The 26,324-nt window shown below is 35.5% G+C and overlaps 1 protein-coding gene across 1 annotated transcript in view; it reads left to right on the forward strand.

Moving 5' to 3' along the window:
• The window catches only part of PIK3C2G (phosphatidylinositol-4-phosphate 3-kinase catalytic subunit type 2 gamma), a 325,900-nt gene that overhangs the window by 232,146 nt on the left and 67,430 nt on the right, over positions 1-26,324 (forward strand). The window contains exons 25-26 of the mRNA XM_059404484.1: positions 6,493-6,602; positions 25,994-26,183. Of these exons, the coding sequence (XP_059260467.1) occupies positions 6,493-6,602; positions 25,994-26,183 (300 nt within the window). The remainder of the gene's footprint in view (positions 1-6,492; positions 6,603-25,993; positions 26,184-26,324) is intronic.

Consider the following 26,324-nt stretch of genomic DNA (forward strand, 5'->3'; position numbering starts at 1 on the left):
GCACTTAGCACGGTGCCTGTCATGTTGTAGGGTTCAGTTAATTTATTATATGAAATCCTTATTAATCCAAAAGAGCAGAGTCACATAGAGTATGTGTGGTTATTTAAATTTAAATAGTTAATATTGACGAAACTTTAAAATTCAGCTCCTCAGTCTCACTAGCCACATTTTAAGTGTTCAATAGCCCCACATGGTTAGTGATACCATATTGGACAACACAGATATAAAACATTGCCAACATTGCAGAAAAGTTCTATTGGATAGTGCTGAATAAATGTTGACCTTATTGCAATGAAGATATGACTGGATCCTTGTTTGTTTGTTTGTTTTTTTAAAGATTTTATTTATTTATTTGACACAGAGAGAGAGAGATCACAAGTAGGCAGAGAGGCAGGCAGAGAGAGGGGGAAGCAGGCTCACTGCCAAGCAGAGAGCCAGATGTGGGGCTCAATCCCAGGACCCTGAGATCATGACCTGAGCAGAAGGCAGAGGCCCAACCCACTGAGCCACCCAGGCGCCCCTGGATCCTTGTTTTAACTTTCAAACAACATAGGCACCTTACTCTGACTTAAAAAATAGATATTTTTAAAAATATTATAAACATGTCATCTATTATGTATAAAGCCACTTTGGTTTCTTTATGTATGAACTAGACATATAAAGTTTTGCTCATCTCCAGAATTTTCAAGTTGGCTCTTCTAATAATAGCCAGTGATTCATACTGGTAGATTTGCATTCTATCTCCCAATTCTATTAGGCCATATTGTAATCGTGAGATGGCTTATGGCTCATAATCCGTTTTCATACCACAAAGGAAACTTTTCAAGGTCTAACTCTATGAACTTGACTCCACTTACATATAAATATTTAGGTAGTATCATTCTAATATTCTTTGAGGCTCTAACAGGCTCTAAATCATGAATCCATGAGTTCATGAGTATTTACTGTATGCCAAAACTGTGAGGATACATTAAAATATGAGACCTAGGCAGCCTTAAAATTTTCAATAGGATAAGGAAGATAAAATTCATGTATACAATAAATGAGGTATCTAGCATTTTTAAATGTCTATAATGTTATAAATAACTACATACAAGTAGTAAGTACCATATTCTAACAACTACTTGAACAAGCCACAGACATTTTAAAAATAACCCAAATTAGAAAAGCACAAATACAGATCATGGTGTTTCTCAGGTGACACTAAAAGTATGCTGAATAACAAAAGTGAGCATGCCAAAATAATGTGAAATGACAGCTGTTTGAAAAACTTGATTGAAAAATCTATTGGTGGGCTTTTTTCTCTTGTTTAATAAACTTTTCTACCTATCTAAAAAGAAAAGCACATGTGTCATAATATATAAAACAGTTACTAAAGTAAAGAGTTTAGGGGCACCTGGCTGGCTCAGTCCAGTTAAGCATCCAACTCTTGATTTCAGCTCAGGTCATGATCTCAGCGTTGTGAGATCAAGTCCTATGTGAGCTCCATGCTGAGTGGGAAGTCCACTTAAGATTCTCTGTCCCTCTCTTCTCCCCTCACTTACACCTGTACACACTCTCTCTAAAAATACACACAAACAAAAAACTATATAATGGTTTTTTTTTTCATTTAAAAGAAGTAGATGCTGTTTTAATCAATATTGGAAGTAATTTTTTTATAAAATTATATTAAAATCAAATGTTGAAGGTTTCTGTTACATCATGCACCCAAAATAACAATCTTCCTATGTTCTAATTATTCAAGTCTTGACTTATAGACTAAGGAGTAAATTTTGGCAGTAAAGAGCACTAATTCAGATTAAGCAAATAATCTTAGATTTAGACTCACAGAAATTGAAACAAACCAGAAGCAATGTGAACCAATTAGACCAATGAATAAATACATGTGAAACAATAGTATGTTTTTCCCTCTGTGTCTGAACTTTTACCTCTCCAGTCTCTGCTTTTGAGGTTTCTTTCTTATGGGATTCTGTTGATAACCAAAGCATCAGTAAAAATTTCAGGACATTTTCTCTGGCGTAGCTTCCTATGAAATAAAAACTGAATTTAAATCTGTGAAGGATTATTTTCTGCCTATATGGGTAATCAATATTTCCCTCAATTCGCTCTCAAACGGACTCTTGTTGTATTAACTTCTTTTAAAGAACTCAATCTACTACTCCATGACCCAGTTACAACTTGAGAAATAATTGACATGGGTCATAAATTCTATCTTATGTGAATGGTCAGTATCCAGGATTATGAGTCACAAGTGTTCGGTGAGTCTAGTATTGGAGTTAATGGCCCATTCATTGTTGAGAGCAGCATATTTCCAGATATCCACAGTCCTTTTTATTTACCCCTGGGAGAAGCAGGGAAAAAATAATCCACGGAATTCCCATCTTGCTTAAAAGCAAAACATCTATAGGAGACCCAAGAGTATTGCTGGCTGAATTCACTAACATAAAAGCCTGTATTTCATCAGCTTTTCTCTCATTAAAAAATCAATATCAGCTATTATGGAAGGCTCCCAAAGAACACAGGGACCATTCACCCAGTTTAAAATGTTTATCACACCCATTATTATATCAGATATTTCCCAGAAGAAATCTTTCTAACTGTTTCATGTGGTGGCAAAGTGTGTCTGCTTCCCTAAGCATAACTATCAAAATAGCTTTGGACTTAGTAGGAGGAGAACAGAAGCTGAAACTTTACAAGTCTTCCTGTCCTGAAACAAGATGGGATTGGAAAAGAGACAAACCATAAGAGACTCTTAATCTCACAAAACAAATTGAGGGTTTCTGGGGGGTAAGTGGGTAGGGAGAGGGTGGTTGGGTTATGGACATTGGGGAGGGTATGTGCTATGGTGAGCGCTATGAAATGTGTAAGCCTGATGATTCACAGACCTGTATCCCTGGGGCAAATAATACGTTATATGTTAATAAAATAGTTTTTTAAAAAAGGAACTTATCTGTTTATCACCTGTATCTGTTCATTACCTATACTAGCCTAGCCACCATTTCCTTTTCTTATTGCTCCAATTAAAGTTATTACCCTAGGCTAAGAGGTACTTGAACCACATCTATGTGAGTCAGAGAACTGACATGACTAAGTGGACCCCAAAATGAGGTTGTCCTTACTCTGATGGCAGGGTCACAATACTCAAAGTCTCCTCTCTCAACAGAGGCAAAGTTTGCACTTGTTACCTTTAACCAACCACATAACAAGGAGAGAACTGGGTTTATCTACTTTGAAGCCATCTGAACTTGGTAGTCGGTGTACAATGGGGGTTTGGGGAGAAGAAGTAGTAAGCACAGAGTGTACTTCCCAAGAAAATATTTGACGGGGTTATAAGCAAGCAGGTGTGAATTCTGAGTATCCAGAGAAACCAGAAAGCAAAGCAATTCAGGCCTAGGTAAGTAGCCTCTTCTTAGCAGATGGACTGTCAGAGTCTCTAGAACTCTAAGTACAAAACTGAAAAGATAAAGCCTAATCTAGACTGTTGTTGCTGCTGGAAATATACCTCTCTATGGTCGATTTTAAATTTAAAAGTCAGGGTTGAACTTGCTATTTCTAGGCTTTTAGTACCCTATAAGGCCAGACATTTTTTTCATTCATTCCTTCATTCATTCACTCGCTCATTCACGCATGCATACACGTATTACTTCACAGACATTAAGTTCTATTTGCAAGGCTCTGTGCTTGGCAATATTAAAAATTTAACATCAAATTACTCATTTCTTGTCCTCAAAGGGCTTCAGAGTGAATGTGATAAACATATAAGTGAACAAAACAGTACTTGAAAGCGGTGCGACAGAGATTGCATTACTGTGCAAAGAAAGCAGTAATTAAATCATATCAAGAAAATCTGTGGTGCTTCAAGAAGAGAGACATATTTAAGCTGCACTTTCAAAAGGAATTTCAGTAGATAAGGAGGGAAAGGAAAGGAATCTTGATTGAGAGAAACATTTAAGTATGTGTGGAAGCTCAAAGAGCATGCGCATGACATGTGTTGGAAATAGAGGTAATCAAATGTACTAGTCTGTAGTACAAAGGAGACCTAGATAGCAATTGATGAAATGACAGATAACAGTTAGATTATAAAAGGCATTTATGACCAGAATGGGGATTTTGGACTTTGATATATAGACACCTGAGAACCTCAAAGTTTCTTTGCTTTTAGTGAAGAGAGTACCATCATCTATCTCAGACTTAAAACAGATAACTCAAGTTATATAAGTAGAAAGAGAGGGATTAGAGAACTAGAAAAAGGCTATTCAAGTTATCTAAGAAAATGAAGACAAGGAGCTGAGTGAGGATAGTAATTCCAGTGGGAAAGGGAATGAATACAAGAGACTATTGAGGTGGTTTTTGGAGAATAATGTATCTGACATTGGGAGTCAGGAAGAAGAGGGAATCAAGAGGATATGAAGTTCTTGGTAGGTGGACATTGGTGGCAGTTTAAATGGTGCTGTGAAATAGGAAAAAGGAAATAGGAAAACAGGAAAAAGTTTATGGGAGAAGAGAATTTGCTCAAAATTAGATATCATGAATTTTGATCATCCATGAGGAGAAGCACTTAACAACTTTCCAAGACTACCTGATCCATTTCATGGTTTTAATTACCATTTATATGTTAACGACTCTCAAATCTGTATTTAAAGCTATATGCTTTAGATTCTACTCAGCCCTCCAAATATATACAATTTATCACCCAACTCGACTTCCTATTTATCTTTAAAATCCAGTAACTTATCTTTTTTCTTTGTTCCTAAACATTCTCATACTTTAGTCTTTTATTTGGCCTCCCTTTAATACACTTTCCATAAATAACAATGATGATCTTTTTAAAACACAGTTCAATTATTTTCAGGCCCATTTAAAAATACCAAAAGAGCTGTCTTGCCTTTAGGATAAAGTACAAAACTTTTATATTGCTAAAAGATCCTATCCTACTCACCTCTTTAGGCCTATATCTTGAGATCTTATGTTCTAGAAGCTCTTCTGGAATTCTTTTTGTGAACTAATGAAAGAGATGTCTTTCTCTCCTGGATATATGCTGTTGCCTCTGCCTGGGTGGGGACAGTAGGAAAGGAAAACAGTTTCAAATCCATTTTTTTTCCACACTTGAACTTCATCAAGTCAATCACAATTCACCCATCCTTCCTAAACCTATTCTCACTTTACCCTTTATTTTTAGCATTAATAGCATTGTTCTTAACTTCCCACTACAGTAAGAGTGCCTCTATTCCAGAGCGGGAAATAGTTTATCATCTTAGTCATGAAGGTACTGTTGACATTCTCCTCCTTCTCCTCCTCCTCCTCATGCTCTTCCTCTTTCTTCTTCTTTTTCAAAGTTTAAATTTCAGATTTAAACATTTTCTTTATTTCTCAAAAAACATTTTCTTTATTTTTGCCTATAATTAAAAAAGAGTATTATCCCTTCAGTCTACATTATAATATAAACACAGTATGTTTCCAAGTGTTGGCTGGAAAATAAATATATGAGACTTTGTATAATTCTATCTTTACTTCTTTGGTTTAATAATTTTTTAAAATATTTTATTTATTTTTGAGAGAGAGAGAGAGAGAGAGACTGAGAGAGAGAGCATGAGAGGGCAGAGGTCAGAGGGAGAAGCAGACTCCCTGCCAAGCAGGGAGCCCAATATGGGACTCCATCCCAGGCCTCCAGGATCATGACCAGAGCCGAAGACAGTTGCTTAACCAACTGAGTCACCCAGGTGCCCTTTTTAATAATTTTTAACAGATAGAATCACCACTTAACTAGGAAAAATTGTATTCTTAGAGTACGAGTCACATAGTCATGAAAGAATCTTACATTCTTTCATGAAACATAGGGATGAGTTGTACACTCTGTACTTCTACACCATTTGATCTGGACACCCCACTTACACTTTTGGGGGATTAAGTTTTTCTTCTTTAAAATGGGTATTACAATATAATTTTTGTGTAACAATTTATAAGAATAAGCTTTTTCTTATTCATTAAGTCATTTGATTGACGTAGAACATGTTAGGTATTCTTATCTCTACTTTTAAAAAGGAAATGGAGTTTCAAGAGCTTAAGAGATTCTTTTCATGATTATTCAGATTTTACATAGTAGGTCCAGAAATTCTGACACTAGAATCCTAATTATTCTACTGTCCAGTGCTGAATATGCCTCTTCTACAAGAAGACAGGGTGAGGATAATCTTACTTCACTGGTTTATGGTGAAGATCAAATTAAATTATTAATCTGCAAGCACTTTGACAACTTTATTGGTTCTTCTTATTACTGTTTTGTTGCTTTTGTTAGCAAACACAAGGAGTTAAAAAAAACATGAATTATATCCATTAATATTTACAAACTGAAAGACACTGTTATGTTATGTTAAGTTTAAGTTTATATGTATTTGTAGAATTAACCAAGTAAGCTTAACCAAACTTGACTAAGTAAGATTTTATTTAGATTTATTCTGAATTTTTTGCTTTGGTTTTGTTTGCTTTGCTAAGATGCTACATGCAGGATTGCCTGAGCTGAGTGGAATCCAAGACCTGAAATACGTGTATAATAATCTCCGTCCACAAGACACAGAACTGGAAGCAACAAGTCATTTTACCAAGTAAGATTAGCTGTGAATGTATGAGTGTGCATATGCTCAAGGGCCACAGATATGGGTTTCACGTTTGAGATGATTTCAGAGTGAACAATCATTGGTATAAAGCTGTCATATCTAGAACTATCCTGTGTCTTCTTTCTGAGGGGATGGAAAGGGAGAAATGTGAATGTGGAGCGGAAGGCCTTAGTCAGTGTTTCTGTGGCATGCTATTGTTTGCTACCCAGCCTCTTCATCTAAAACACTGGTCAATACGAGGTCACTAAAAAGAGCAAGGCTGACATAAATAAATTGGTTGTTCTACTTGAACTATGTCCAGGAAAATAATTTAGGAAAAGAGACTTACGATGAGATACGGACTTGCTACTTTCATCTCTAAGGCAGTACAAATACTGGAATATTTGGTAACTATTTTCTATTTTTAATCTATTTTTTATTAAGCAAGTCTGGGAAAACACTAATGCACATCAAAGTAAGAGTCTGGGCAGAATACAGTGAATATTTATTGGACTCAAAATCATTGTCAAAAAGGTGGTGCACTTGATAATAGAATATTCCTTTGAACTTCAATCTTTGAATGGATAGCATAATTGCTAGCAAATTTTAGGTACTCGATAAGTGTTAGCCACAATTATTATCATAGTAAGTAGTTTAAGTAGAGAAATACAGTGCTCTTACCTATAACTTCTTAATATTGAATCTTATTTGAGTCTATTTTTAATTGCTCTGATCATTTTAACCAGAAATTTATTAATACAAATTATATTCTTTTTAATGGATGTATGCTTTGTCCTTCTGAGGAAAACAGTATTTACACTAAAATCCCACCCAATTATTACTTTTTCTCCCCCTACCCTTCCAGAATGTGTAGTGAGAATTCTCTATTACAATGAAATAATGAGAACTAATTGGGACATCCTACATACTTGATGAATTTCCCTTCTGCAAAGAATCCCTGTTTTGTGAACTCTAATTGATAAGCTGCAATTGTGAGCGAGTAGAAGCAATATGGCATAATTATAGAATACTAGAACCGGAAGTGCCCTTATTTATTCTGACAAAAAATATGCAAATGAGGAAACAGATTCAAAGAATTAAATGTCTTGCCCACAATTAAAGTAGTAGTAAGAAACAGAGCTAGGATTAGGACCCCTTGCTAGGACTTTAATTCCCTGGTCTAGGGTTTTTCAACATTCAATACTGGAAACTAAAAAATATAATTAAGGAACACCAGGCAGACCCCTTGCCAAAAATATACCTTCCTGCTACCTAATTTGTTTCTGAAATTCTATCATTAGAGTCTCTTTAGTGGAGTCTGGTAGGGGTTTTTTTGAGTCTTTAAAAATGCCTTTAATAGTAAAAGTTATCTCTGAAAGAAGCATTTGCTTATGTCCACTTAGAAAGCTATGTGCATTAGTTAACAATCATCTGTGGCCAAAGACACTACCTTGAAGATTTTTGTTAAGTATTTCAGATCCCTTGTTTTATGGATAAGGAACTCTCAAGTTGCCTCAACTAATGGGGACAGAGGATTTGTGTGAGAAATCCCAGGGAAAGGCTGACAACCTGCCTCGGGAAGAGTAGAAGGTCTTTGGTCCCAGAGCCTGGAATGCCGTTTGGAGTTCAAAACAGCGAGCTCTGGAATCTCATCAGCAGACTTTCATTCTAGCTGCTCACCCCCAATCCAGTTAACTCCATCCTAAGTTCACATGGTACCAAAAATAGCCCCCTCAGTCTATTCCATTAGCATCTGAGTGGGATGCCTTTCTTTAAAGTGAGCTGCTGCACAACAGGCACAATGATTGACATGTCAGTGGGAGCAGGGGGGAGACAGAGGAGGAACATGGAGAGGTCCAGAAAAGGTAGAGCCTGGAAACGTGATCAGGCTGAAGCCTGTGTTTGATGTGTCATTATTTAGATAATTTACAAAGAGTCCCTACTATCATTTAAAGCAAAGGAAGAAAAGAACAAAACTATATATGGAGGAAGAAAAACTCTTTCAGGCCCTAGCCACAGGAAAAATGTAGATATGCTTTATCTCTCTGCCAGAGTTCCAACCCTCCACATTTCCTGACTTCAACTGATACATCCAGATCTGTAAAGAGAGAATATGGATGATTTAGATATGGATGAGCTTGCCTACATTGACTTATCTCCTCTTCCTAGTCAAGATATTGTGAACTAATATAGGAAGCAGATCTTAAGCCACTAATCTCCTGGCAGTGAGCTAGACCTCATTATCCTGCCTGCATATCTCTGCCAGGCCAATTTTCTCACTTTCAGATGTTATATAGTATGTTCTGTTAATTAAACTTCTTTATACAACTTTATGATAAAAAACTTTTTCTCCATTGCAGACTTGAAAAGCATCCAGTCACCTAAATAAGGGCACATCATTTCTCTGTTCAATAATTGTCTTTGACTCGCCATTTCCTACCTCTTACTTTTCAGAACCTTATGATCTGATTGTCTTTATCAAGGTTTATCCACCCCACCTCCATAATTCCCAAATGAGTCCTCTTCTGTGTAGGTTACTTTCTCAGTATACATTCATTCTTCTTTTGTCTGTTTAATGAATAAGAAGTGCTTCCAAGAAATCATAAAATTACTGGGATAGAGAGGGGAGTCTGACCTTACAGTTCTACCTATCCCTTGAGATCCTAGACCATTTGTACCCTCATCCATGAAACCTTTTCAGATTATTGTAGTAGAGACTAGTCTTTTCTTTTACAGTTCTATGGAACATGTACTATTTCCTGCTATACTTAATTTATTAGTTAATTACATGCTGTCTAGTAGATCACCCCAATATACTGGTTGGTTATACCAGTTTCTTCCAAGTAAAACCAGGAACATATTCCCATTTTTCCACTTTCAAATATATCTGAATGTGAAACAAGTTTTATTCCCCTTAAGATATATTTAAAAGTTTAACAGAAAATGCAATGTAAACATCAAACATTAAGTGTATAAATGTTATATAGCAATGGTTAACATTTAACATGGTACTTCTTATGTGTCAGGCCCTATTCTAAGTGCTTTTTTATATGGTAACTTGTTTAATCATCAAAACACATCTGTGAGATAATATCATTTTAATGTATATTTTTAGATTAGGACATTGAGACCCCAGAGATGCTAAGTAATTTGCCAAAGGATATAGCCAGCTGTAGAGAGAACCACAATATGTATCCAGGGGGTTATGCTCCAGTGTGTGGAGTCTTAAATTCTATGCTTTGTGATGAAAACCATCTCTCTCATATGCAGGCTCTTGGGATAGGCTGGTTCATAATTCAGACCATAGTTTTCTAAAGTATCCTTAGAGCCCAGTCTGGCTACAGTTTGAACAAAGTAGATCTTTTCTCAGGAAATAATCCTCATATCCTGACTATCCCTAGCATTGATGGAGGACAGATGTCCCTTCCCAGTACTGTTATCTTTGTGCCATTTGGGGGGTTCATGTAGAGCAGAAAATCAGCCATACATACATCTTGCTAAAATGTAACACAGAAGCTGATGAGGGTGAGGGAAGGTTTCAGAGGACATAGGCCTGCGGGACCACTCTGCCATTGGAAAGCCACAGAGTTGCCTTCCCTGAAGCCTCCTTAGCCCAAACAGCCTCATGGTGGTCTAGCGGATGTATGCATTGTCCCTTAGGCTGTGTTTAGCAGAACTCATAGAACAGGCAGATTAGCATATCGTATCTTTCCTGTAAATAGCTCCTTCTAATTCCCGCTAAGACCCCCTTGTCACACATCACGTGCTTGAGAAACTGTGATAAGGATTTGTGATTATCCTGAAGGACCAATAAAGAGCAAAGTGTCTTGCCTTGGAGCGTTGACCGCTTTGCTTTCTGCTCTCTTTCACAGCAAAGTTTGGAGTAATCTTTCATCTGTTGGTACAGGGATTGCAGGCCATGCCCCCTGGAAGTTTGGTTTAAGATCTGCTATAATTGCTGCCCTGGGGGACCACCATGGGGTAATTTGACTAATGACTCAAAAAACAGTCACTCTCTTTCCTTTTTCTGTTTTGGCCCCTGACCAGATGCCTTGAACCTCTCTCTCTGTTTTCCCCTTTTCTGCTCAGAGAAAGGAGATTTCTCTCACGGAAGCATGAGACTCACTCTCCCTTTAACTTCTAAGAGTCTGTCTCAGTAATATATTTTATCTTATAATCTCAATCATACACCTTTATTTTTAGATACGATTTAATGTGTTTTGAGTTTGCCTTTCAACCTGTTCTCTAAACTCCTTGGTAGCAAATGTAAATCAAGTGCTGAGGATCTTTTCTATCACACAACCGGGTGAAGAACCTGTTCCGGAGATTCAAGAAACCTCAATTAACCATGACTGTGATTCTTAACCATTTTTTTAAATTACTTAAAATTTTTACAACTGATTGTAGAATATCTCTTTTGTCAAAACTTAATGTATAGAGTGACTTTATAAAAGAAGCCTGAAAAATTAAAAACAAGAGTAGAAATTCAAATGGCATGATCCACATGATTAAAATAAATGTTAGAAATTATGTGCACTTGTTTACTTTTCTATGTAAATAATATTGTTATCTTAAGCTGTGTTCTCTGACATCACATGGATTTCAGAACTTAGGGAGGTACTTGAAGTGTAGACGTGCACATAATTTACTAAAAGAGAAATGAAGTTATGTAATGGCTTTAGCATTAATGTTGGTACTTCAGCAAGTGGTATTAACTCTTTTAATATACTTATGAGTGCTCCTGTATATTTAAAGGCCTTGTTTTCTTTTTTCTGATGGGCTAAAAATGCTTTATGCCACTGTTTATTCTGTTGTTACTATAAGGTAGAAATAAAAATAAGATAAGAAAATCTGCCCTCCACCACTACCACCACCAAGCTCACAGATCTGGGTCATGAATGAGGACTGAGTCATCTGAGACACAGCATGTGTGGCTCCTTAAGTACCCTAGTCCCAACTGCAGTATTAGCATTAAGAGGCTGCCCTCTTGACATTGTTTGAGACTTGAAAGAAAGAAATGGCTTTTACTGCCTCTCCAAGAGAGTACTCAATTTATGAACAATATAGGATCCTACCTTATTCTTGGGTATTCACAGTCCGGGTTAAGAACTGATCATGAGAGTTTCCAAAGACACTATACTCCACATGGCCTTAAAAATTGTATTACATTTAATGGTATTTAGAGGAAAATGAGAATAAGAATAAAATTGGTTTACTGGACACAAAGGTTTTTCAGAGGACTGCCAACTCCCTTCTCTGCTTCCCTTACTTTTTTCTACTCACCTTATAGCCAAGTGCTGTTGAACAGGATCAAGAAAGTCTCATGACTCTGTTCCTGAAATTGATACTCTCATGTAATATCTCTGCAGAGCCCACTGCTAGGCAACAAAAGCAACGATCTATTAAAATGCTGTCCGAATGGGTTATTTTAGAATTTTCAATCACTTTTAAACCTCGGGTTAGCTGTCCTTAGAAACAGATAACCTATTTCACAGACCAGACTGGGATCATTAAGCATAAACTTCCCTGCCTACCTCCCTCCCCAAATACAGATCATGCTTTTTACTTCATCCATTTTCTGCTCCAAAAATGTGAGAGGAAATTTTTCATGTATTCCCAGATATTCCATTTGGCCACCATACAGATTCTTTTGTTTAGTAAGTGTAAGATCTCCTGCTCTTCAGCTAAAACTGAAGACAACTTGATATATTTGCATTAGTGAGGTATTTTGGTAGCAAGAACCAGAGATTCTATCCAATATCCTTAGAGGAAAGGGTATATATATGGACTCAAACTATAACCTAACAAAGCTCAGAAACCTATGGGACCTGGCTAGTTTCCGGTGGAAACAAAGACCTTCTACTCTGTTTACTCTACCTCTTTGCCCATTGACCAGTATTCGCCAGTCTAAATTCTGGAGCGAGACAGTCTACTTGACTTAACTAGTTGCATTTGTCCCAAATGTACAGGATCCTTCACACAAAGCCATCATGGATTCTCTTGCCCATCCTTATATCTATCATGGGCCACCCCTTGACAAAGAACAGCCTAGAGTTTATTCTCTGAACTTTGAGCTTTAGAGAGAACAATCTTAGTTATGAGGGGCCTCTCAAAAATGCAGAGGAGGCATGATGACTGTCCCAACAAGAACAACTATAATGCCACTGGAAATGTTGGTGACATCTGGAAAGAGTGCTCCTGGACTCCTCTTAACAGTGCCAGTCTGTGAGCCACCTACGGTGTGCAGACACAATGCCAGAACCTTCCAGTGTTTCTGTCATTCATCCTTAGTTATTTTTCATGGCTACAGGGCGAGATGAGACTCTTTGTGCTCATATGTCTCAAAACACAGTTCAGTGGCCTTTTGTCTGATTCTCTTCAAAACTGAGAAAGAAAATATGGGTCATGGATGCAGATCCCTGGATTCTTTCATCATTAAATTTTCTCGATGCTATTTTAATACTTTGTAAATTGTTATCTCATGGATTATTGTACTCCCACAAACATGGGTCAAAGTTTTCCTTTGCCTTAGGTGAACCGCTGATATCCACAGAAATAAATGCTCACAAGAAAAACAAACAAAACAATAGAACCTGGAGGAATTAACAATCACGATGTCCAACTTCTCCTAAATTAGGAAAGCAAATTTCAAAGAGAAATGCAAATTCAAACATGTGGAAGTTTCCTTTTCATTGTGAGTCTCCCATTAAAATATATATATATATAAATCTGAACTAAATTGACTTTATAAACTACTTTTTGAACTGCAGGTATAATACCTTTTATAATACTGTATATCCTAAGTTGCATGACCCAGTCACACTCTGAAATAATATTTCAGAAATATTACTCATTACAATGTTGGATAGCTTGCTGGCTTTTCTAAATTTCTGCAATAGGAAAGTCTCTGTTTTGGGTTTATATATGGTACACTGAGAATTTGCCCTATTTCTCTAAATATCAAGTCATGATACACCTTAGCTATTAGCTTTTTAAAAAAGATACTTTAACTCTTCGGGAGACTATCAGTCTAAAGGTTAAGAGCATTTGGAAAGTTCAATGTACCCACCAACAGTGCCTGAAGTCATTAGTTACAAAAGATGAGTAGACCAGATGGCGCTATTTCACAACAGCTGCTAACCCCACAATGGAGACTTCCATCAGCCTATCCTCACCCTGTGAGTTACACACAACTCAAGTCATTTCTTATTTTTAAATATATTTTTTTTCACATTTTAAAGATTTTTATTACCTTAATTATGGCACCATTTATCACTATTGATTTTTCTATATTATTGCATGTTAAGATTTATTTTCCTGCTTTGTGTAAGATTTCAGTTTAATACCATCAATAAAATAAGCTGGCTTTGGGGAGTGGTCAGTGGGAATAGAAACCTGGAATATCATTTCACTGGCCTAATACTCACACATAATAAGACCAGTCCATCAAATTTTTCTAGTCCCTTTCTTCCATTTGTTCCGATTTGGTTGGTTTTTCTAAGTAGCCTCCCTAAGAAAGTAAAAGAATTACTTAGTAATAGTCAAGACCATGGAGCCTAGAATTCTTGTTTGTATGCAGAGTTAGGTGCTTGTGATGACATTTACATAAGGCTCGCTAACCTTGTAGATAAACTTTGCAGGCTTCAAACTTTAGCTTGGAAAACCAGTTTTTTTCATTTTTTGTTTTTTGGTGTTTTGTTTTTTTTATTTTGTTCGTTTGTTTGTTTGTTGTAAGCCAAGTTCTAAACAATGAAGAAAGAGAAAAAAAATAAAAAGAAGAAAGAATGATAAACCTAAAGCTACCCCTTGTTTTAACCGTTACCTAATTTCTCTTTTCTGGATTTCAAGAGTTTACCACAAGTCATTTTCCAAAAAACCATAAATCTGCACGTTTGTTTTCTTTTGTATCCCGCTATCTGTAGTTTGCTACCTTTGGGGCTCATATATATTCATTTCTTTATATATTTGATAGTAAGCTTTCTGAAATAATATTTTCATTATATTATTCTATTTCCAATTACTCTTCATATGTTATCTAATTCAATTCTACCAATAGTCCTGGGGGATGGGCATGGTTTAGTCGTCACCTATGTTTTATAGATGAAACAACTGAGTCTCTTGGAAGCTAATTGACTTTCTTGAGATCACAGGCAGAACTAATAAGTGAGTTCAATATAGAGCAAAATTGATTTCTTGCATGCTCTTTCTAGGACCTTAAGCAAAATCACATGGTAATTTCTCACATGGTGAAAAATCCTACATGTGAAACTCCTAATACTCTGATAATCTCAGATGTTTTTTAACTAATGTCTTCAGGTTAGGTGAAAGAATATGGTAAGAAAATATCCAAATATCTAAATGTTTAACAAGAAAATACCTAAATGCTTATAACCATGTATCTCAAATTAGGGTACCAGGACATCAAAGCCAGAAGGATTAACATGAGATATTCTTTCATAGTATCTATTTTATTTAAAAAGTTAGAACATGATGTTGGCTAACTGAACATTAAAAAAAAAGTTAGAACATGAAGCTTAACTTTTTGTGTTCACACGTGTATATACATGTGCAGCCAAGGCCATCATCTCTTTTTATGTCAGACAATCTTGAATTTTTAAAAAAAAATGCACAGAGAGGAACTTTTTTTTAATTATATGTCAAGGATGCATCAGCAAAGATTATTCATGAATTCACTTCATAATGGTATTGGGTTTGGGGTAAAAAATATGGGTTTGAATACTTTTTGTTCCAGTATAAGCTTAGAACCAAGTAGGAATTACCTTGGTAGCACACTTTACAGACTTAAGTATGAGAAAGTGTTGGGCAGATATTTCAGAGATTACAGATTCAACATTGAACTATTATTTTTCTTCATGGAATAAAAGAAATTGCGATAAAGTTATATTAAGTCATTGTTCCCTCTGAATTGTAAAAATGACTCACAAAGCTGGACACTCCATCACTAACTCTAATATAAAAAGAAAAAAAAAGTAGTGTGTTTATCACACATGCAAAGTCAATACAACAAAAATGAAGTTTGGAGGTTAGATGAAGTAATTCGTTCATGGGGAGTATAGGTCACTTGAAACTCTTCTATATATATATGATAAAATTACAGAGTCAGTGGTAAAATAAGAATGTTCTTATGCAAATTCCTTCACAGATAAAGTCTTTTGAGAAATACTTCCCTCAGACCATTAAAGAGACTGACTAGTAAACCAGGTATTCTATCAAACCACAAAATGTTATAAACAACTTCAGCAATAGAAATAATGCTCTTGAAATTTCCATCCTGTTGCCTCAGAAACTCTCTCAACTGCCGTTCCACCTCTCCTCAGTGGTTATTCTGATGTGGCTTACAAAGCAGTGAAAAATTTTTGTCCCTCACAATCACATATTAATATAAATGCGAGTTCAAAAAATATTACAACACTTAATCTGAGGAAGAAAAAAAAAAAGACACTACTGTTCTCTGTCTGTATGTTGAACCTGATGTGGAAGATCAGACCTCCTGGATTCAACCCAGTTTTCCAAGACTGATAAACTCAATTGCTCATTCACACATACACATAGCTAGGAAACCTGTTAGTAGCAGTTGCTTCTAATGATAAGCAATTTAAAATACTGATGTCATATGAAAAGGTGAATACGTTATGAAGCAGAATAAATTCTATACACATTTTTAAGATAGGATCTAAGGCTTAAGATCTTGTGGTTACTGTATAACCCTTTGGACTATGTTCCCTGACTATAAAAAATACTGTTAAATGTTTTCCTAAGGGTCATTTTAATTTATTTTAGTGCCTTTATTCCTCCTAAGAATTGCATGCTAAAATCTATTTGTTGGCTAAGTCAAAGTTGAAAGACTATTTGTTATAAATAATCTACAATGAGAGCAAAGAGTTGGGAATCAGATAAACATGAGCTGAAATTCTCGTATTCAATTAACCTTTTTTGTTTTTTGTTTTTTTAAATCTATTGCTGAAACAATTCTTTGCTTTCCTATAAGGATGAAAAGATTAACATAAGGCGTTCAGTGCAGTCCTTGCCAAAGGATATATACTCCCTGAGGGCAGAAATCTGATTTCTGTCTACCTCTATGTTCCAGCACATAGAACAGTGCCTGGCAGGGAGTTAGAATGTTTATCAGTATGATCTGGAGGTTTTCTCTAAGAAATTTAAGATCTGGGTCCTTCCAACTGCTGCTCTGAACCTGTAATATGAGGATACTACAAAATATAATCCTGCTGATGCTGCTATTAAACAAAATAAATCACAGGACTACCATCTGCATAAATCAGATCCTTGCAGAGGCCTGAAACCTACTACTCTTAGTCCCCAGTCCCAAATTGGGTTATATTTAACAGCGCTGTTTTATCTGACCTGTTAAATCTGTCACCCATGAGATAGGAGACCGATTTAGGTGAAAGTCTACCCTAAACTATAGGCTTATCATAAAAGTTCATCCTTCACCTCGACTGTTGGACAATATAAGAATAAGGCATGGACACCTCATGGACACCACTCACCTTTGTGAAGGTGAGTACATCGGAACTTAGGCCTTGGGGTTCACAGCTGATCTTCATGAGAAGTGAGTACATGCTGTCACCCTGGAGTTTCCACTTCAACACATAAAATATGTTCAGTAAATATTCATTAAATGAATGAATGAATGGGTGAGTATCCATAAATCATGATTAACATTGTACTCATACTACTATTATTATCTTCATTCTTTAAACTATGAATGAGAAAAGAAAATAATGTTTTATACTACACAATAAACCCATAAAATTCATAAAGTCAAAGAGTATCTTTAGAAACATGAACACTGTGGAAATGAATAATGATCAGAGTCATATTTTAACTTTCTTAGCAAATTTTGACTTAAATCGGTGTATATTAATGGAAAATTTGGGAATTTATTTTAAAGAGTCTAATACCAGAACAAGATAAATGGGTTTGAAGCTTTATAAAATTGAGGAGAAAATTATTAAACATTATTGAACTACATTGTTAACACTGAGGACATGGCAGATCAGTCTTAAAAAAGGCATTGCATGATAACTTTGATAAATGCCAACCCAGAAAAGTACTATTTAATTATATTCAACATCCATTCCTCTTAGAAAATTTTAGTTAGCTCAAATAGAAGGAAACTTAGATAAACATCATACTTTTAAAAGTGGAAGATTAGGGGCGCCTGGGTGGCTCAGTGAGTTAAAGCCTCTGCCTTCAGCTTGGGTCATGATCCCAGGGTCCTGGGATCGAGCCCCGCATTGGGCTCTCTGCTCAGCAGGAAGCCTGCTTCCTCCTCTCTCTCTGCCTGCCTCTCTGCTTACCTGTGATCTCTGTCTGTCAAATAAATAAATAAAAAACTTTAAAAAAAAGTGGAAGATTATAAGCATTCCCATTAATGTCAGGAAAAAAGATAATAATGCCTTTATATTGATAAGTAAACCCCTATGTTTAAGTTTTATTATATTGTTATTTTCCATTTGAATAAGACAACAAATAAAATAATCTTTGAGAATTAAAAAAATGGAATAAAAAGAATTCAGTAAAGTAAGTAGTTACAAGGTAAAAAGTCAAGACTCTGTAGTAAAAAAGATTAAAGGGGAAATTTTATATGATCAAAAGATATGGAAAATAGTAGTTTTTTTTCAAAATAAATAATAGTTTATATTAGATTATATATAATAATATATAATATATATAATAGTTTATATTAAATAATAGAAAAATAGTAGTTTGTTTCTCAAAAACTCCAGAAATAGAAAGGAATGTCCTTAGCTAAAACTGAACAGAAAACATTATACTTAATGGCAAAGCACTGAAAACTTCTTTGTAATCAGGAGCAAAACAAAAATGCTTGCTATCACCCCTTTGCTTTAACATTGGTCTTAGCAGTACAAAGGTAACAAAAATGCTATCATTTTTGCAGACTGCATAACTATGTCCATACAAATTTCAAAAGATAATATGGAATTATTGTTAAAATCAATAAGAGTTTGAAATACTTACATTTTATCAAATATTAGTTAAAATTTAGGAAAAGATAACATTTACAAATTGCCATTGACATAAATGTTTTTAATTGGAGAATAAATCTAACAAAAGATATGCAAAACTTTCACAGGGAAAAAATCTAAACTTGTAAAGAGAGATGTAAAGCAAGACTTAACTAGATGAAGAAATCAACCATACTTACCGGGTACATTCTTAATATTGTAAAGATGTTAAATCTCTCCAAATTGATTTATACTTTCAATGCAATACCACTTAAAACCCTACACATTTACTTTTTGTATGGGTGAGCTTGATAAGCCGATTCTATGGAAGAATATATTTGCAAATGACATATCAGATAAATGGTTAGATCTATAAAGAACTTATCTATAAAGAACTTATCAAACTCAAACCCCAAAAAACAAATAATCCAGTTAAGAAATGGGCAGAAGACATGAATAGACACTTTTCCAAAGCAAAATCCAAATGGCTAACAGACACATGAAAGCATGTGCTCAGTATTACACATCATCAGGGAAATACAAATCAAAACCACAAGATACCACCTCACACCTGTCAAAATGGCAGGAAACAACAGATGTTGGTGAGGATGCAGAGAAAGGAGAATCCTTCTGCACTGTTGGTGGGAATGCAAACTGGTGCAGCCACTCTGGAAGACAGTATGGAGGTTCCTCAAAAAGTTAAAAATAGGGTGCCAGGGTGGCTCAGTTGGTTAAGCAACTGCCTTCAGCTCAGGTCAGGTCATGATCCTGGAGTTCCAGAATTGAGTCCGACAAAGGGCTTCCTGCTTGGCGGAGAGTCTGCTTCTCCCTCTGACCTCTCCTCTCTCATGCTCTCTCTCTCCCTCTCTCTCTCTCAAATAAGACCTTTAAAAATAAATAAATAGATAAAATAAGATTTAAAAATAAATTAAGGGGCACCTGGGTGGCTCAGTGGGTTAATGCCTCTGCCTTTGGCTTGGGCCATGATCCCAGGATCCTGGGATTGAGCCCCGCATTGGGCTCTCTGCTTGGCAGGGAGCCTGCTTCCCCCCCTCTCTCTCTGCCTGCCTCTCTGCCTACTTGTGATCTCTGTCTGTCAAATAAATAAATAAAATCTTTTTAAAAAGAAAATAAATTTAAAAAAATAAAAATAAATTTAAAAAGTTAAAAATAGAACAAACTTATAACCCAGCAATTGGACTACCAAGTATTAATCCAAAGGATACAAAAATGCTAATTCAAAGTGGCATAGACACCCCATTGTTTATATCAGCACTATTAACAATACCCAAATTATAGAAAGAGCCCAAATGTACATGAATGGATAAAGAAGATGTGGCATGTATGTGTCTGTGTGTATGTGTATATATATATATATATACACACACATATATATGTATATATATTCAAAAAGAATGAAATCTTGCCATTTGGCACAATGTAGATGGAACTAGAGTGTATTATGCTAAACAAAATAGGTCAGAAAGACAAATATTTGATTTTAAGCATGTGGACTTTAAGAAATAAAACAGATGACCATAGGGGAAGGGAAGGAAAAATAAAATAAGATAAAAACAAAGAGGGAGGCAAACCATAAGAGACACTTAGGAAACAAACAGACTAGCTAGAGAGGTGTTGGGTAAGGATATGGGCTAAATGGGGAATGAGCATTAAGGAGGGCATTGGTTGGGAGCATTTGAAGAGCACTGGAGGTTATATGTAAGTGATGAATCACTAAATTCCACTCCTGACACCAACACCACACTATATGTTAACTAATTTGAATTTAAATAAAATAATAAAAATAGAATATGTTTGGGAGATTAGAGGGCCTAAAATAGTGAAAAAAAAAATACCTAAAGAAGAAAAAGATAAAAGAGCTTGTGGATTTCAAGACTTATTGTAAGTTCCAATTTTTGAGTAAGTGTAGTGTTGACACAGAAATGGACAAATGACAAGTGAAACACAATGAAGAGGCCAGAAGCAGGCCTAGGCCTATACAGAGAGGCTTAGTATTGGACAAAATTGAATCCGTAAGGAAAGAATAGTCTTTGCGCTAAAAAAATTGGTTAGATGTATGACTGTACATCTATACTTTCAGATATTGTGTGGTCACTTCAAAAATAGGTCTAAGTCGGTGTTCTGAATTAGAAAGCTTGTTCATTCAACGGATATTTTGGGGCCACTTACTATGTACCATTTACTATAAAATTTTTCTTCCAAGTGTATTGCTAAGTTAAAATAGCAGATTAAAACACTGTAAATTGTGATTTTTGACTCCTTTTTTACTTCTATCTCACACAACATCACAGTCCTTACAAAATGGTGCTCTTTTTGACTGTCTGATTCCATTCTTCCTTTTCTCACTGTGTCAGCCGTTCTTTGCCATCTGCCAAATGCCGGTCACCCATGTACCTCCGAGTTTCTAGACCAGCTGTGGTTTCTGCTTCGAATGTCCTCCATCAGAAATCCCCATGACCTACAAGTTTGACAAATCAAGGTCTGCGTCCAATCCTTCAACTCTCTTTTCAGTGAGATGACCCATTGCAATACCGTTACCTACCTTTTGTTCCCTCTCTACAATTTCTATCTTAGTGTTCTTTATAGCATATATTACTCTCTCAACTCCTTTGATTTTAAGTGTTTATCTCACTATAGTCTGAATTTCACATTATATAAACTCTATAAAGGGAGAAATTTCTGTTACTCTTTGCTATATCCCAATACCAGAATAGCTCCTGGCATGTAGTAGGAGTAAAGATACTGTATATATATGTCCCTATCTGTTTGCACAAAAGTAAAAGAAAGCTAAAAAAAAATAATAATATCAAATTGAAAAAAAATCAGATTGTTTCTAGTGGTTATTTCTGGGGGAGTGGTACTGGAGGAAAGATGAAGGGAACCTTTCCCATTTTACTTCAATTTTACTGTGTTGCTTGAATTATATTTTATAACAAGTCAAGCTTTTTTAATGTTCCTGAGTCTCTTCCAAGTAAAAAAGACATATCAAATAGGGTAACAAAACTCAAAAACTATGGGCAATATCTACAACAAAACTATGCAAGAAAATATTCCCAAGAACCTTAAAATATAAGCAGGTAGGACAAATAATTCAGTTATAAGATCTGTGTATCAGCATGTCCTCGGAAGAAGCTAAAGAAGCAATAGATCATCTGACTGACCTGAGAACAGGATCCAAAGACCCCACAGGTACTCACTGGAAAGCTGATCAGACCAATCTCATAATAGCAGCTAAAACTGGGAAGCATTTTTATACATCCCAGTTCACTGGGATGGGCAAGGGTTTCTGTGGCAGATCTGAAAATGTCAGAGCACTTTATGAGCTTTCAAAGGTAACTGGAGCTTCCTTTCAGGAAAAAATTCTACACTAAAGAGAAACTGCTAGGTGTATATTCCAAGATGAGACAAGAAAGATCATAGGAGAAAAGGAAAACCAAAGTCTAGAAAAAATTGGGGGCGAGGGGCTAAGGAAAAGAATCATATCTCAGAAAATATGAAATGACATTTTTTATCACTGTGTTATAACAACAGAAAAGGGAGCTTCAGACCCTCAAAGACCTTCTATTCCTTACTGAAATTTCAGGAATGCAAATTTCATATCAAAATAACCAAGCAAATGGATCATGTTTGACTGTCATACAAAATTACAATGAGAAATAAATAAGATGTAAAGCAAAATCCTTACAATGAAGTATGCCAGAAAGACATTCCCACCAAAGGAAGAAATTGTATCTTTATACTTCAAGTTGAGATAAAAGAAATCAAGGCAATTATAAAGACCTGAAAGAAAAATATATATCACAATTAGAAAAACTCAGAAATGAGGTGATGGAACCCAAGAAAGAAAGAAAAGTAAAAGAAAATGTAATTCTTTAAATTTCATTTTTCTGCTTTTTTTTAATACCAGTTAGTAAAATACATGTAATAATAGTTGCAGGTCATACAGTGTAATGTTAGTTAATTTATAGTGAATCAACACGTCCATACGATACCTGGTGCCCATCACAAGCGCACACCTTAATCCGCATCACTTATTTAACCTATCCCCCCATCCACCTCCCTTCTGGTAACTGTCAGATTGTTCTCTATAGTTAAGACTGTTTCTTGGAATGCCTCTCTCTCTCTTTTCCCCTTTGCTTGTTTCTTAAATTCTACATATGAGTGAAATCGTATGGCATTTATCATTCTCTGACTGACTTATTTTTCCTAACTTAATAGTTTCTAGCTCCATCTGTCACTGCAATTGACAATATTTCATTCTTTTTTAATGGCTGAATAATACTCTGTTTTATATACCACATTCATCAGTCAATGGACATTTGGGCTCTTTCCATAATTGGTTATTGTAGATATTGTAGATAATGTTGCCATAAACATTGAGATGCATGTATCATTTTCAGTTAGTATTTTTGTATTCTTTGAGTAAATACCCAGTAGTGTAATTTCTGGGCCATCGGGTAGTTCTATTTTTAACTTTTTAAAGAGCCTCCATACTGTTTTCCACAGTGGCTGCACCAGCCTGCATTCCTACCAACAGTGCAAGAGGATTCCCCTTTCTCCACATCCTCCCTAATGCCTGTTGTTCCTTGTGTTGTTGATTTTAGACATTCTGACAGATGGGAGGTGATATTGCTCTCTAATTTTGGTTTGCATTTCCCTAGTGATCAGTGATGTTGAGCATCTTTCCATGTGTCTATTGGCCAAATGTACACATTCTTTGAAAAGTGTCTCTTCGTGTCTTCTGTCTATTTTTAAACCGGGTTATTTGGGTTTGGGGTGTTGAGTTTTATAAGCTCTTTATACAGCTTTGGATACTAACCCTTTATTAGATATGTCATTTGCAAATATTTTCTTCCATTTCATAGGTTGCCTTATACTTTTGCTGATTATTTGCTTCGCTGCATAGAAGATTTTTATTTTGATGAAGTCCAAATAGTTTATTTTTGCTTTTGTTTCCCTCACTTCAAGAGACAGATTTAGAAAGAAGTTGCCATAGCCAATGTCAGAGAAGTTACTGCCTGTGTTTTTTTCCAGGATTTTTATGGTGTCAGGTCTCACATTTAGGCCTTTGATCCATTTTGAGTTTATTTTTGTGTATAGTTTAAGAAAGTGGTCCAGTTTCATTCTTTGCATGTTGCTGTCCAGTCTTCCCAACACCCATGCGTTGAAGAGACTTTTTCCCTTTGGATATTCTTTCCTGCTTTGTCAAAGATTAATTGGCCATAGAGTTGTGGGTTCATTTCTGGGAAAAGAAAACAATTTTAAAAGCAAACCAGAAGGAACACAGAATAAACATGACAATATAACAGATGCCTCCAGAGAAAAAGAGGAACAAAAGGAGGACTTTTAAATAAAAGCAATGAAAAGCCAGCATATATATACATAATGAAATTTCCTGAAAAAGAAAACCGAAGTAATATATTAAAATGGCATCACAAATAAATTATTTATTTAGTATATTTTTTAAAATTTATTTACTTATTTTGGAAAGACAGAGATAGTGCAGGGTTGGGAGGGGACAGAGGGAGAGGGAGGAAGAGAATCTCAAGCAGGCTCCATGCTGCCCAAAGCAGGGCTTGACCTTAGGACCCTGAGATCATGACCTGAGCCAAAATTAAGACTCAGATGTTTAACTGACAGAGCCACCCAGATGGCCCTTTATTTAGTACTTTAATAACTAGTAGGATCATAATTACATTTTCTGAAGTCAAAAGGCTTGAAATTACATTAAAACACATTGAATATTTGGCAAAATTACCTAGAATAACCAACATGAAACATATTTTAGAAACCTATTGGACTTTCAAGAAAAAGAAACTTTCTTCAAGCATCCAGGTAAAAAGACCAAATTATTTATAAGAGAAAGAAGTTAGTATGTTATCAGTTTGGGATACTAATTTTTTTTTTTAAGATTTTGTTTATTTGTTATCCTGGGACTCCAGGATAAATGATCTGAAGCCGAAGACAGTCGCTTAACCAGCTGAGCCACCCAGGCGCCCTGGGATACTAATTCTTTATTCCAAAAGAAAACGGAATGATCTCAGGGTCCTGGGACAGAGACCCATGTCAGGCTCCCTGCTCAGCAGGGAGTCTGCTTGTCCCTCCAATCCCACCTCCCCGCCCTCCCCACCCCCGGCCGCTTGTGCTCTCACTCCCAAATAAATAAATAAAATCTTTTTTAAAGAAAAGAGAGAAATATGAGCCAAGGATGATGTATCAAGCCAAAATGATTTTCAAATCAGTCCATAAACTATTGTCAACACCCAAAATTCAGAAACATATTACTTTGAGCAATTTCTGAGGAATTTACTAGAGAATGAGCTTCACGTAGTCAAAATGACAAAGATGCAGACATAATGCCTGGTAGAAAATTTAAGATTCAATGCTAGAAAAGAGACTATGTAGTATGTATAGTACAGATATTATACAATGTAGATACAATAGCTCTATAAAAAATGGAAGTGGAAAAGGAAGCACATATGAAGAACAGAATAAGGACACCATTTGCTTTATAATATTAACTGGGATCAAAAGGACAACACTGCAAATCAGATACTGAAGAAGGTAGAGAGGAGGTAAGAACATTATATGAAGACATTTATATCATTAGAACATAATTGCAAACCTCAAATACAAGAAATAAAAAAGACTTTAAAAAGCAGAAACACATCAAAACCAAACCAAAGAAAAATAAAATAAAAAAGCTATAAAAGTTAAAGCATATATTTTAAAATATTTCAATATGGGGAAGAGAAGGAATAATACAGAGATTAAAAGGATAGGTGCTCAGTTTCTTGGAATATACATTGTTCTATAGTTTTAACTTCTGGAATTATTTAAATACTTTAAATAATTATAAACTAAAATTCAATTTTAAATGAGTCATTTCTAAAAATAGAAAACAAGCCTAAAATAAGGTAAAATACAAAATTACAATTAGTTTTCTATTTCTATTTTCTTTTATATCTGCTAACAATTCAAGATGTGGACTTGGGGTTTCTAAAAATAACGTTTAAGGGCACCTGGGTGTCTCAGTGGTTTAAGCCGCTGCCTTCGGCTCAGGTCACGATCTCAGGGTCCTGGGATCAAGTCCCATATTGGGCTCTCTGCTCAGCAGGGAGCCTGCTTCCCTCTCTCTCTCTGCCTGCCTCTCTCTCCATCTACTTCTGATCTCTCTGTCAAATAAATAAATAAAATCTTTAAAAAAAAAAAAGATAAAAATAACGTTTAATAGTTGGGCTCCGAATAAACAGACATGGTTCTTGAGGTTTTCCTCCACTTTTAACAAACACAAAAAAACAAATCTTAAATAAAATGAGTCAACTCAGGGAAATGTTACTCACTATCTTTTCTTTTTCATTTCCTTAGGAAAATAAAGGAAAGTCTGGAGTGCTTCCCTGTTAAGTTAAATAACTTGATCCATACACTTGCACAAATGACAGCCATAAACCCTGCTAAATCTACTTCACCGACTTTGCCCCAGGAATCCTGTATGCTGAATGTAACCAGGTCAATTCAAAGAGCGACAATTTTAGGGTTCAGCAAGAAAACTAGTAATGTAAGTCTCAACTCTGTTATTCTGACTTAAGTATCATTTGACTTCATCTCAGACTTCCTTTCACTATGCTACACATCCTTTCTTATATCACAATTTTTTTTTACTATGCAAATGAAAAATCAGTGACAGTTTGAGCAGAAG

The sequence above is a fragment of the Mustela nigripes genome, chromosome 6 (genome assembly GCF_022355385.1).
Source record: "Mustela nigripes isolate SB6536 chromosome 6, MUSNIG.SB6536, whole genome shotgun sequence".
Taxonomy (NCBI): domain Eukaryota; kingdom Metazoa; phylum Chordata; class Mammalia; order Carnivora; family Mustelidae; genus Mustela; species Mustela nigripes.